Source organism: Bos mutus, chromosome 20 (assembly GCF_027580195.1).
Source record: "Bos mutus isolate GX-2022 chromosome 20, NWIPB_WYAK_1.1, whole genome shotgun sequence".
Taxonomy (NCBI): Eukaryota; Metazoa; Chordata; class Mammalia; order Artiodactyla; family Bovidae; genus Bos; species Bos mutus.
This window is the reverse complement of record NC_091636.1, coordinates 58,514,785-58,528,493: the sequence shown is the minus strand read 5'-3', so window position 1 is coordinate 58,528,493 and position 13,709 is coordinate 58,514,785. Positions and strand designations below refer to the sequence as shown.

The 13,709-nt window shown below is 51.2% G+C and overlaps 1 protein-coding gene across 4 annotated transcripts in view; it reads left to right on the top strand.

The window, feature by feature from the left end:
* The window catches only part of TRIO (trio Rho guanine nucleotide exchange factor), a 363,874-nt gene that overhangs the window by 335,767 nt on the left and 14,398 nt on the right, over window positions 1-13,709 (top strand). For 3 of the 4 annotated variants that reach the window (XM_070357707.1, XM_070357708.1, XM_070357709.1), the window contains exons 42-48: window positions 1,551-1,640; window positions 3,099-3,191; window positions 3,954-4,004; window positions 4,213-4,290; window positions 5,231-5,422; window positions 7,255-7,432; window positions 9,862-10,661. In XM_070357707.1, coding sequence (XP_070213808.1) covers window positions 1,551-1,640; window positions 3,099-3,191; window positions 3,954-4,004; window positions 4,213-4,290; window positions 5,231-5,422; window positions 7,255-7,432; window positions 9,862-10,661 — 1,482 coding nt within the window. Of the gene's footprint in view, window positions 1-1,550; window positions 1,641-3,098; window positions 3,192-3,953; window positions 4,005-4,212; window positions 4,291-5,230; window positions 5,423-7,254; window positions 7,433-9,861; window positions 10,662-11,132; window positions 13,609-13,709 lie in introns of those variants that run through there. The other variant, XM_070357711.1, reaches the window with a different exon arrangement.

Genomic DNA, 13,709 nt, shown 5'->3' with positions numbered 1-13,709 from the left:
GTTAAAATTTATGGGGGGAAAAAAATCTGTCCTCACATAGATATTTGGTTAGAAAGGAATGAGTATTTTAATAGCCTTTTCAGATAATTTATAGACAGTTTTCTGAGATACTGCACCAAAACTCAAGTGAGAATTTCTTAAAGGTTAGTTGCAATATGGAATCTGAAAACCCATTGGTGACCTCACTTCTGTTGCCCTGAAAGCCTTAGAGCCATCTTGCTGTTAAAGACACTTTCCCTTCTGCACCAGCTCCTGACATCCTGTATTGGTCTTTTGGAAAACCCTGACCCACTGATTGAGACAGATCTTCCAGATGGTGAACTATTTCAATTAACAGTATCCCCGCTGCCGAAAAACTCAGATTTGTTCATATCACCACCCATCTCTTCACAAAAATCTTTTAAGTATTGTCAAGTTCTGGTAGCTCAGCTGGTAAAGAATCAGCCTACAGTGTGGGAAACCTGGGTTTGATCCCTGGGTTGGGAAGATTCCCTGGAGAAGGGAAAGGCTACCCACTCCAGTATTGTGGCCTGGAGAATTCCATGGACTGTATAGTCCCTGGGGTCGCAAAGACTGAGTGACTTTCACTTTCGTTTTCATGGTCAAGTTCAAGATGGCAGATCCACATTCTCCAAAATGTTAATTTTTTGCTTGAAAGCTTCATTTTTCATTATTAATAGACATTGCAGGTTGTTTGCCTTGAAACAACAGGCTTATTTTATCCATGTTCAGGAAAGGGTCTAGCAGATACCCACGCATAAGTAATTATAGTCCTTGAGGCTTTTAAGTAAAAACAAGCAGCTGGTTCAGCTCATGGCTCAGCCACACGAGGGCGCTGCTGCGCCTGCTGTCACACGAGGCAGGCGTGTCACCAGGACCCGAGTCTTATCACAGGAAGGTTAGAAAGGCGTATAGCCCGTGGTTGAGTCTTAATACAATGAATTTTTATCAGTTCATCAAGGACAGTCTTAGCTGAAGCTGGTGTGTGCCGTGGTGAGGGATACTTGCTAAAATGCCAACAGTTTCTCCCACCACCGGTTTTGCACATCACTGCAGATGAAAAGGAGAGGGTGACAACTTAGTATTATTTGAAAATAGTTTGACCTGATGGGTCCCCAGGAGGCCTTCAGGACCCCAGGGGTGTGTACAGCACACTTTGAGGGTCAGTGCAGGAAGTCATGGCCCAGTATTTAAGACTGCCTTCAGTATTTAAGACTAAAGAGCTTTTTCTAACCTCGTGCAAAAAAAAAAAAAAAAGGCTTCCCGGAGCCACTGGCAGGATTTGAAGGTGGGAAAGCGATTCTTGGTTTAATACCAAGAACTGCGTGCTTTCCCCGCCCCTGGTGTTTTCCCAGGTAAAGCGTGGGGTTTGATATATCTGAGGGAAAGACAAAGAAGGGCTGTTTTTGGAGCCAGCATCAGGAACCTGGGATGTGCTCCCAAGAGCCTAACCATGCGGTTTTCTCGAGAGAACAGTTGCTTTCCGAATGCGCTGACACCCTGCACGTGCTTCCTGTGTTCTAACCCACCTGTTTGCCTTCCTTTCCTAGGAGAGAAGGTTGCACATGTACATAGTTTATTGCCAAAATAAACCAAAGTCTGAACACATTGTCTCAGAATACATTGACACCTTTTTTGAGGTAAGACTCAGTTACAAAGCAGTTCTGAATCATTGGTTACAGTTGATTTCCAAAAATTCGTTTCCCATGAGATTAAGCAATCGTCAAGAAACTAGCCTCAGTTATAAGAGTCCTGAACTTGTATTTCTTTCTTGTAAACCAGAGAAGTGAGTATAAATTCAACCTGTGATCACATCCCTCAGCATTCAGAGCACTGGGGTCACGGCTAAAGTCAGGGGCTTGGGGCTTCCCTGGTGGCTCAGTGGTAAAGAATCTGCCTGCCAGTGCGGGAGACACCAGTTCGATCCCTGGCCCGGGAAGATGCCACATGCCGAGGAGCAACTAAGCCCGGGAGCCACAGCTGTTGAGTCTGTGCTCTGGAGCCCAGGCACCCTCGGTCCGTGCTCCGCAGCAAGACATCCGTGCACTGGATGGCACGAGCAGGCCACGCGCTGCCACGGGAGAGTAGTGCCCGCTCACCAGAGCTAGAGAGAAGCCTGAGCAGCAGCGAAACCCCAGCACACCCAAAATAAGTAAACAGAATTACTTTTTAAAAAATGAGTAACCTTAAAAAAAATCAGGTTTTAAAATCAATTTCAAACTAGGGCTCATTTTCACATGCAGGATAATTCACGATCTAAACTTTTAGCCTAGAAATGAAATATTTGTATCAATAAAAGTAAGCAATTGAAAAAAAGGCCTTTTTAGGCAAGCATAGAAGATGCTCTGAAAAACAGCTCAGAAAGCTGAAATGCGAGCGGTGGCACAGCACTGGCAGGCCGTGTGCAGTGTGGCCTCTTTTCTCATCATCTCTCCTACCATGTAGTTAGCATTTCTGAGTTACAGGGACTGGAAAGTGCCTTTTAAAAGGCAGCATTCAGTATAGTTGATTCGAAGTGTTGTATTGGTTTCTGGTATACAGTGGGGGTGATTTAGCTATACATATGTACATACCTGTATATGTGCATGTGTTCTTTTCCACTGTGATTTATTGCTGGTTATTGAGTGTGGTTCCCTGTGCTATACAGAGCCGCCTTATTATTTATGTTGTATATCGTGGTGTGTCTCTGCTGGTCCAGGCTCTGAATTTATCCGTCCCCTCACCCCCGTCCCCTTTGTAATCATGGATTTGTCTTCTCTGACTACTCTGTTTCTGTCTTGTAAATAAGTTCATTTGTATCATATTTTAGATTCCACATATAAGTGATGTCTTTCAGGGGTGCGAAATTGTTTAAGCCCCAATAATTCTTAAGTTTAAATTTCAAATGACTAACAATAAGCACATCTTACGAATCACGTTCAACCTTCTGTGCTTGCTAGTCTCTTCAGATGTCTAGATTGTTAAGCACTGGTTTTAGGTTTCATAAAACAGAAAAGGTTTTCCTTCTAGATGGACAATAAAATTGTTATGTCAAACAGAATAACTAACTGAATAAAAGACAACACTCGAGTCCTTTCCTTCCTCCTCCAAAACCCCAGGACTTAAAGCAGCGCCTGGGCCACAGGCTGCAGCTCACGGACTTGCTGATCAAACCCGTGCAGAGGATCACGAAGTACCAGCTGCTGCTGAAGGTGAGGCTCCGCCGGCCCGAGCCCGCTCCGAGGGGCCCGAGGGCTGGGCCGGTGGTGAGCATCGGCAGGGGCCCGAGGGCTGGGCCGGTGATGAGCATCGGCAGGGGGACCAGAGGGCTGGGCAGGTGATGAGCATCTTTTCTGTAAAAAAAAAATATGAAGCAGTCTTGTTGTTTCTGATTTCCAATATTTCCAAGTAAGTTTTTTTAAAACTTAAGGCGAGCCCTTATACTGTTCTCTCAATTTTTCATTTACATCAGGTTCTGACGCAAAACATCCGTGAAAGTGAGCTTTTTCTCCCCACCACGGATCTTGAATACTTTACCCACTTACAGGTTTTCTGTCTCCTTGGGGCTTCAGATTAAACGTTTAGTCCCTGCCAGTTCCTCTCTGTGGGCTCAGCAACCGCCCTTGAGTGATTCAAATTCCTCAGCACCCCTGAAGACAAAGTCAAGCCATTTTCCATGGTAAAAGTGACTGTTGGAGGTGGCGAGATCCCTTCACACATAAAACTTAGAACCTGGAGGTAAAGAGAGATGAGCGCCTATCTTGGGGTGAAACAGGAACCACGACCTGCTTAGATCAGTTGGCCCTGACTTTGCGCTCCTGTGGCTTGAAGTCCGCCTGGGGATACCTTATCTTTGTGTTCCTGGGAGAGAAAAACGAGGCTGGCCCAGTGGCTGGCATCGTGGCTGATCGGAAAGGGGACTGCTGTGTGACCATTACCCTTGTCATGCCCTTCTGTCTGTTTTCCTCCTACAGGACTTCCTCAAGTATTCCAAAAAGGCCAGCCTGGATACATCAGAACTAGAGGTACTGACACCCCGCTGGGTGCGTCTCTGAAGCAGCTTGTCTCTGGTGGGGTTGGGGGGGTCTCCCGAGCCCCCTGGGCATGCCCTCTGTCCACTCGTGGGCGGGCAGGGGAGGAACTGAACAAGGTGGGGGATTGGAGGGTTAGTGCTCCAGCCTGGCCCCAGGAACTGAAGGCTCACTCTGCTCCCCACCTCCGCCCACCCTGCAGAGAGCCGTGGAGGTCATGTGCGTCGTCCCGAAGCGCTGCAACGACATGATGAACGTCGGGAGGCTACAAGGCTTCGACGTAATGTGGCTCCTCTTTAAACTTGCTGCTGTGTCTGGGATGCTTGACCTCCACCTGCAGAAAGCCGGTCCTTTCTGCTTGGTTTGCTGTCTTCTCTCACTGTCCCTCAACCTGAGTGATACTATGTTTCAGCTTATCTGGGTGCATCTAATTTGCTTTTGGGGGGGACCTTCCTCTGCTCAAAGCCCAGCGCCTCATGGCAGGAGCAGGCAGGCCTCTGCTCTGTCTCCAGGACCCTCTGCTGCGGAGGAGTGAGCCTCCTTCCCCGGCACGATGAGCAGGGGCCCGTCCATCTAGATCATCTGTCAGCCCCAGGAGCCTGACTCCAGGTCCCTGGGCTCCCCGTTAGTCACAGACTTCTCTCTGAGTTGCCAGACCACTCAGATTACGTACTACCTACTAGCATGAGGATGTCCAGAGCCCAGAATCCTTTTTTTTTCCCCCAGTTTGATTGTCGAGTAAGGAGACGGGAGTTTTTCTTTTTCTTGCTTACTGTTTCGCTAGAGGAGTGGGTTTAGTTTAACATGCTGGTGCTGGAGTTCTCGGAAAAAACACACACACACACACAGATGGGCTCTCCTGGAGGGCTCCTGAGCATCTGTGAGCAGGTCCCACCCAGGGTGCTAGCGGCACGTGGCCGTGGACCGCCCCTTGAGAAGTACTCTTCCGCTGCGAACTACACCCTTCCATCCACTTTCAGTCTCTGACTGTAACTGAGGCCAGGGGTTACACAAGAGCTGGCAAGGATTTTATTTAGATGATTTTTCTGTTTAGCTCTAAGACGTTATTATACTAAAAGAAATGTTACACTCCATAAATTAATACAAGAAAATACATCATTCTGTGGGAGGAAAACTAAAGAAAACAAAATTTCCAGTGTCTTAACTTTGAATGCAATGTTTTCTTCTCCTGTTCCTCTGCACCCTTCTCCACATTCCAGGGTAAGATCGTGGCCCAGGGCAAGCTGCTCCTGCAGGACACGTTCTTGGTCACGGACCAGGACACAGGGCTGCTGCCTCGCTGCAAAGAGAGGCGGGTGTTCCTCTTCGAGCAGATCGTCATTTTCAGTGAGCCGCTGGATAAAAAAAAGGGCTTCTCCATGCCAGGATTCCTGTTCAAGAACAGTATCAAGGTAGCTCATGTTTGCCTGTTTTCTCAAGCACTAATGCATATACCCGGTACACTGAAAAAATGTGTCCTTTTTAATGATGACATGTCCCAATCATTCCTGCTCCTTGGAAGAAAGGCTCTAACAAACCTAAACAGCATATTAAAAAAGCAGAGACATTATTTTGCCAACTAAGGTTCGTAGAGTTAAAGGTATGGTTTTTCTAGTAGTCATGTATGGATGTGAGAGTTGGACCATAAAGAAGGCTGAGTGCTGAAAAATTGATGCTTTTGAACTATAGTGTTGGAGAAGACTCTTGAGAGTCCTGTGTACTGCAAGGAGATCAAACCAGTCAATCTTAAAGGAAATCAACCCTGACTATTCTTTGGAAGGACTGAAGCTGAAGCTCCAATACTTTGGCCACCTTGATGTGAAGAGCTGACTCATTGAAAAAGATCCTGATGGTGGGAAAGATTGAAGGCAGGAGAAGAGGGCAACAGAGGATGAGGTGGTTGGATGGCATCACCAGCTCAGTGGACAGGAGTTTGAGCAAGCTCCAGGAGATGGTGAAGGACAGGGAAGCCTGGCGTGGGCTGCTGTCCATGGGGTCTCAAAGAGTCAGACACTACATAGAGACTGAATAGCAACAAATTCTGATCTTTATTAAATATTTAGAGAATTTTCTAATACTTTTCACACCCTTTAAATTCACTCCATCCTCTGCTGTCTGAGTTCCCCAGTGGCTGATGGGGGGCGTGTGGCTACAGCGTTCATTTTTACCACGGTGAGAAGGCCTCACCTTTGCTAGTTTTTTTGGCTCCACCTTCTCTAGGACCATGTGAATTATTCAAGTTCAGAGGCATGGATTTCGAGAGGATAGCTTACCTTTTTCTCTTCTCCATTCAGCAAGAATCTTCTCTGCACTCAGAACCAGGCAGGGGGCCGTAGGGCTGGACAAGGCAGGCAGTCTTTGCCCCGGGGTGGCTTGCTCTGTGACAGAAGAAAAAGACAAGACTGCAAATGGCCCTGAGTCCTATAAAGGAACAAACCAAGAGTGAGATGAGGAGACCCCAGGTCCCAGCAGATTAACATTTCTAGTTAATTGTTGAAGCTACTCGTTAAATTCCTGGTGATCCCCATAGACCTGAGTTAAAAGAATCATTAAAAAGCTTCGAGATACTAATTTTAGAGGTGGTAAAAAGGGCAGCCCAGCCAAAGAGTGGCAGTTTCAGTTTTGACCCAAGAGGAGCGTTACTTTGCACTTGCACTTTGTGCTTCTGTTTGTTTGTTTGTTTGTTTCATAGTGAAATGTTAGTTGCTCAGTCATGGCATACCCTTTGCAACCCCATGGACTGTAGCCCACCAGGCTCCTCCTGTCCATGAAATTCTCCAGGCAAGAATACTGGAGTGGGTAGCCATTCCCCTCTCCAGGGGGCTTTCCCGACACATACAATTTACCATCTTAACTGTTTGTCAGTGTCCAGCCCTCTGGTGTTACGTACGTTCACACTTGTCAGCCAACCATCACCACCATCTATTTCCAGGACTCTTCATCTTATAAAAGTAGAGCTCCATCATCATTAAACAATACTCTAAGTGCCTCATCCAAAGGGAGTCATCACAGTGCTGGACTTTCTTCCACTGGCTCATTTCATGTAGCTCAGTGGCCTCCAGGCTCACCTGTGGTGTAGCCTGTGACAGAATGTCCTTCCTTTTTAAAGGCTGTATAATAGTCCACTGTGTATACAGACCACGTTTGATTATTCATCCATCTGTTGATGGAAACTTGGTTTGCTTCTGCCTTTCGGCCATTGTGAATAATGCTTTTTCTTTTTCTTTTTTTTTTTTTTTTTAAGGTGAGCTGCCTTTGCCTGGAGGAAAACGTGGAAAATGATCCCTGTAAGTTCGCTCTGACATCGCGGACGGGTGACGTGGTGGAGACCTTCATCCTGCACTCATCCAGTCCAAGTGTCCGGCAGACGTGGATCCATGAAATCAACCAGATTTTAGAAAACCAGCGCAATTTTTTAAACGGTAATGTGTGTGGTTACTTTCCCTAACGCACACATTTTTACTTCTCATCTCTCTCCTGTCACATACAACAATATGTGTGACATATTGTATGTGTGACACACAGTAGTGACAGGACTCTGAGCAGTTACTGTGGACCAGACACTATACCGAGCACTGCCCACCAGTGCTTCATTCATCTTCCCAGTGACCTGAAGCAGCAAGTCCCGATAGCATTCCCACTTCATAGATGGGGAAGCTGAGGCACAAAGTGGATTTGTAATCTGCTCCAGGTTCCATATGATGCTGGTGGCAGAGTAGGGACGCAGAGCAGCCATCTGGCTCTTGGCGGTGAGCCCCTTCCCGCTGTCCAGTTCATTTTGTCCCACGGTCTCCCATGGCATGTGCACCCCAGAGCCCATCCTGGGAAAGGAATGCGTGAGAATGACTAAGGCAGCAGACGGAATTGGCCGGAGATGTTGGAGACATTCTTGTGTGCAACTCTAAAATTTATGTTCCGCCACATGGTACCTCTAGACTGCCCTCCGTATTAAAAACAAGGCATCTTTTCCTGACCGCTTCTATGACACAGCTGATTAGAGAGGAGAAATACCATAATAATACAGTACGACCCAGGACAATAGTGAGGTGCGACACCCCAGAGAAAGGCCTTCACAAGGATAGAGACCGCGGCGCCGACCTGACGTTGCAGACAGTTAGACTTTTTGTGTCCCTGACCTGAACCTGCTCGCTTCTCCTTAGGGCCACCGCCTCGACTCTGGTTTTAATTTGGCAGTTACTGAAGAGCATCAAAAATTCAGCGAGAACTAGATACGCACTGCTGTCCTTTTTTTGTCCTTTTCTCCATGTCCATGTTCTGTGTCTACGGCCCGGTCCAACCGGACATTGTAATCTCTCTGTCACATAAAACCACCCCCACAGCTCGAGTGACATTCAGGAGCCAGGAGCACAGGCACTGCGCGAGAAAGGCCAAGGTCGCGTGGCACTTTTGGCCTGGGGTAATCATCTGAGTGTTAACCCCAGGCTCCCATCCAGACTGTTGACGGAGCGTTTCTTGTGTGTGCAGTTACAACTGGATGGCTGGGGCTAGGGGGATTAGGGGGACGGTTCCCATGCATGGGAAGAATAGTTCCGCTCCCGTGGCTGTCAGTGAATGCAGATCTCTTTAAATGTGTTGTTTTTGAGTGCTTCACTGAATGCCAGTCCGCAACATGTAACTGTTGGGAAACCTCTAAACTTAGACCATCTTTAAAATGAACTGAGCTGCCTCCTGAATCACAGGCATGAGTGGGCCATGCCATTCACCCCTGGACTCTCAGCCCAGAGATGCTGAGGACGCTGCTCTCAAGGGTGGATGGAGGTCAGGACTGGAGCAGGGCCCACTACTCCCTCCCCTTAGTCCCATGCAGGGCTGCGGCCCACACGGCTTTATCACATCACAGGTCGTTTGGCTCCAGGATACTCCTCCACACCAGCCCGAAGTCTCCCAGGCAGGAAGGGGCTACATCTGACTGTCCAGCATCACAGAGGTTTTCTTTAGCTCTGCAAGGATTTGTGTTGCTGTGCTGTGCTTCGGCACTCAGCATGTCCCACTTTTTGCAACCCCATGGACTGTAGCCTGTCAGTCTCTGTCCTTGGAATTCTCCAGGCGAGAATCCTGGAGTGGGTTGCCATGCCCCACTCAAAGGCTTGTGTCAGTGTTCCCATGTATCTTACCAGGCATGTTGCCTGCATCTTCCAACAGACAATGACATAGCTAACTCACTAAGCCCAGAGACAGGACAGCTTCATGACCCCCCCAGGGTTTGTGGAGCGCCTTCTCCAAGGTAGTCCTTAATACCGCCTTGGCCTGTGGGAACCAGATGGTACCTGTGGAGCCCCAGTTGAGTCTCCCCAGCAGCCCTGGGCCTCCTGGGGACCCTGACTGTTGCAGGGATGCCCGGGGCTGATTCTTCTCCTTTTCCCCTGAGGTGGAAATGTTTAGGCTGTGCTCAGTGTTCTGGGCAGGAAACCTCTCCTCCAGACTGCTCCCCATTCACCTGTCGTTCTCCCTGAGACCTGCAGACCGCCCTTGATAGAACCAGTTTAACTCGTTCATACTTAACAGTACTCTTGCCTAGAGAATCCCACGGACAGAGGAGCCTGGTGGGTTACAGTCCGTGAGCTGGCAAGAATGAGATGCGGCTGAGCGACTAAGCACACAACAGTTAAATCCAAGACCTTTTCCTTTTCCTTCCCTGGTGGGTGGAGCCAGCCCGCTCCCTGGAGGATGGGTGGGTGTTCCCGGATCCGGGTGACTGGGTGATGGTGGACACCCCCAGGTGACGTGAGCCTGGGGCACTAAGCCAGCCCTTCCTTTCGGGTCATTGTGCCCCCTCCTCCCCTTCGCCCGTGTGACGGTGCCCTGACGGAGTCTCTCCTGTGCCTTGCAGCCTTGACATCACCCATCGAATATCAGAGGAACCACAGCGGGGGCGGCGGCAGCGGCGGGGGCGGGGGCAGCAGCGGGGCCCCCAGCGGCGGGGGCGGCGGCAGCAACCACAGCGGCAGTGGGGGCGGCCCCGGTGGCGGCGGCAGCGGCAGCTCGAGCAGAAGTAGACCCTCCCGGATTCCCCAGCCCGTCAGACACCACTCCCCCGTGCTGGTCTCCTCTGCAGCCTCGAGCCAGGCAGAGGCAGACAAGATGTCAGGTACGTGCACCCCGGGCCCGCCACCGCCTCCTCCCAGCCGCAGCCCCGCCCCGGAGGCCAGCGCCGGCCCGCCTGGCAGGGCGCCCCCCAGCAGCGAGCCCGACGGTCCCGAGCGAGACACCGAGCCGATCCCCAAGATGAAGGTGCTGGAGAGCCCCCGGAAGTCGTCCGGGGGCGTGCTGCCACAGGACGGAGCCGCCAAGGAGGCACCGCGGAGCGGCCCGGGCCCCCTGCCGCTGGGCAAGGCCAGGCCCGGGGCCCCCTCGCCCCTGCACTCACCTCTGGCCGCCGCCACCGCGTCCCCCTCTCCGTTCGGCAAGGAGCCCTTGCCCCCCAGCAGCCCCCTGCAGAAGGGGGGCTCCTTCTGGAGCTCCGTGCCTGCCTCCCCTGCCAGCCGGCCCGGCTCCTTCACCTTCCCGGGGGACAGCGACTCCCTGCAGCGGCAGGCACGGCGCCACGCGGCCCCTGGCAAGGATGCGGACCGCATGAGCACGTGCTCCTCGGCCAGCGAGCAGTCCGTGCAGTCCACCCAGAGCAACGGGGTAAGAGCGCCCGGCCGCCTGCGCCCGCCTCTGTCCCGCGGCTCTTCTAAACCTCCCGCCTGGCCGCCGCTGTCCTCGTACTAACTCCGGGCTCCACCAGCTCCTCCTCGGCATTCCGCGCCCTGGACTCGGCAGGGGATGCCCGCTAACCTGCTCCCGGCGGACGGCGCGCCCCGGGTCTCTACTAACTCGCTCCTTGCTTTGTGTCCGCTAACAACTTGGAACGCAGACCATTAACCTTCCGAATGAATGCAGCATCTCTGAGCTTTTCACATCTTCCGACCAGCCGAGTATCTTGGAACTTCCTCTCTCTCTCGCCGCCCCTGCTTTCCTCGCACTTTTTTGTTTTTTTAAAGAGGGGTCCGTGTCCTGCCGTCTACCTCCTGTGTAAACTGAAACCTGTATACACTCTTTAAGCTTTCTACTCATCGCTTGGTTGTGCCCTTTTATGCCTTAAATTAATCTTTGCAGCGTTTTTGACTCATTTGCTGGGACTCAAGAAATGTCCAACAGCAGCTCAAAGCAAACTCAGCTGGCACAATGAGGGGAAGGAATCTCTCCAGTGGAAAAGTTTGCCCTTCCCCACCACCACCTGAAAACAAAAACAAAAACAGATGCACACGATTCACTGGAAGAGAGACTGCTTTAAGGGCCTCTGGATGCTGGGCTCTGGCCGGCGGCTGGGTGCGGAGGCTCAGGCAGGCTGAAGTGGGGCGCCAGGCTCTGTCCAGCAGGGGGCGCTGTGGGGCCTCGCCGGTCACTGCGTTCTTAGCCCCAGGGTTGCGGTGGTGGGTCTTCCCCCTCTCGTCCTGCGGCTTCCTCACTGTCCGGTTTCCTACAGGGGCTGATGAATCCGATCCGTAACACCTCCCTAAAAGCATGCGGTGAGGGAGTAGAACTGTTCTCATGAGTGTATGTTTGATCCTTTTATAAATTTTTAAATACATTTCCCCTGAAAGGGTCTGTTGTCTCTCTTTATCCAAAAAAAAAAAAGCTATTTGGCTTTTGCATGCTTCTCTCTTTCCTCTGGACTTTTCATTAATGCCTTGTTGGAGTTGATTTGGCCTTATTCTCACCTCCAGTTTTTCATTGTGTATATTGTTCACCTCAATCTTTCTGTGTAATTGAGGAAGAAATTGAGAAATGGTTCTTTGTACGTTTATTAGCCTTTCAGCCTTACTCTCAAAAAGAAGTGATCAGGGCAGGCATCCTCTGCTGTGGCCATCACCACTGTCCTGGTTGTGGTACCTGAATGTGTCCTGCAGAGTAGCATGGCCCCCCACCCCTGTTAGTTCTGAAATGCTGGGTATGCAGGTGGGCATCTAAACCCAACGTCAGCTGGAGGCAAAGATGCAGAGGCCCAGTGATGCGGCACCTAGGTGAATGCTCAGGGTGCAGGCACGGCCTCGTAGCTGAGACAACTCCAAGTCAGCCAGGGAGCAGCCCTTGAGCCCATCCTGACTTGAACGCTTTTCCCCCTGAGCACCTGAGGGGGGCTGTGTTTCAGAAGGAACGGCCTCCCCCGCCCCAGTGCAGGAGCCTGGGCTGGGTCTGTGTGTCTGCGAGTGCCCACGGTTAGTCCCCCCCAACCCCCGGCTCCCCCCAGGATGCTCGATCTCAATCCAGCACACGTGCTGGCAGGGTTTAGGTTGCAAAAGATGTCTCTTATTTCTGCCTCTCGCTGTTTCTAATGTGCTCAGTTAGCTGGAAAAGGAAATTGCCAGTGTTGTAAACGAATCCAAGCACCTTACAGAAATGCCCTGGAGGCGTGGGAAGACCACTAGAGGCTTAGCACGGGCATTCGAAAGTCTCCTCGAGTTATTAAGTATCCCAGTTAAGAAGAGCTGTCACCCGGCCTGCTCCCACCCATTCCAGCCGTCCCAGCCCCTTGGTGGGTCAGCAGCAGCCTCTTTCCTCCTCATCTGCTTCTGTGACCCTGTCTGCGGTCACAGCCCAGCAGCTGTGCCTAACCCACAGCCCAGGTCCCTCTTCCTCCTTTAATGCGCACCTTCTGGAAAGTTCTGAGGCGAGCCAGAGTGGAGGGGCTGTGTTAACCCAGACAGTGACTGTGCCAGCCTCTAGACATGGATGCACGACCTCCCTGCACCCACCCCACCCCCAGGCAGCAATGAAAGGACAAGCCCTGCCTTCCTCTCCATGACTGGGTGGCCCCTGTAAATTTCTAAGCTCCACTCTTCAGCGGGTGAGGATCGTGTCTGACAACATTAGCTGAGATAGGTTTTTAAATGCCTAATACTTAGGCTGGTGCATGGGAGGTTTTCAGAAACTACTAAGAGCTATTATGATTGTGGTAGAATGCTCAAATGATGAGACAGAGGCTGGTACCTGCACGACCAAACACGGCTCTGCCACAGAATTTGGTTTTTGTTCATGTTTTCTAGCAAATGTGGCTTTGTAGCCTCAAAACTATGGGGTGCTGCTATGTAAGTCATGCTAAAGGGATAAAATTGCATAAAGGAGTGTGCAGAGGCCAAGGCCCACCGTGGACAGCGTGGGCATCCCGGAGGGCTGGGAACGCGTGCCGGACTCCTCAGCCCTGATGGCACCGAGCAGCTGGCCACCCCAGTGTGCGGCCCAGAGCCCTGTAGTTGCCAGCACGCAGGCGCCTTGACGGTGGCCAGCTGTCTGCTCCGGTGTGTCTTCACAGCAGCTCAGTAGCCCAGAGCTGACAGGCATGTGGCAAGTTGCTGAGCGTCGTGTCTACACCGACCCAGGAGCTGCCCCAGGTGTCCAAGAGTCCAGCGGAGGGAAGCGTCATCGGAGTCATGGAAAGCTGTGACCATCCAGACAGCATCCTTTTTGGGAGCCTCTGAGAACACACTAGTGCAGCTCCTGACACCGTCTCCACGTCCCAGCTATTGATAGAAGGCCTTGGACGAGGGTCCGGAGGTCTCGGCTTCTTCCTCCTCCCGTGGAACAAAAGTCACCTGGTAAATGACAGCTTGGGACAAATAGCTTTTGTGTTTCTTCTAGTCTGCAGCGAACACCACTTCAGCTTGTGCACCTGAGCAGATGGCCTTGAGAAAT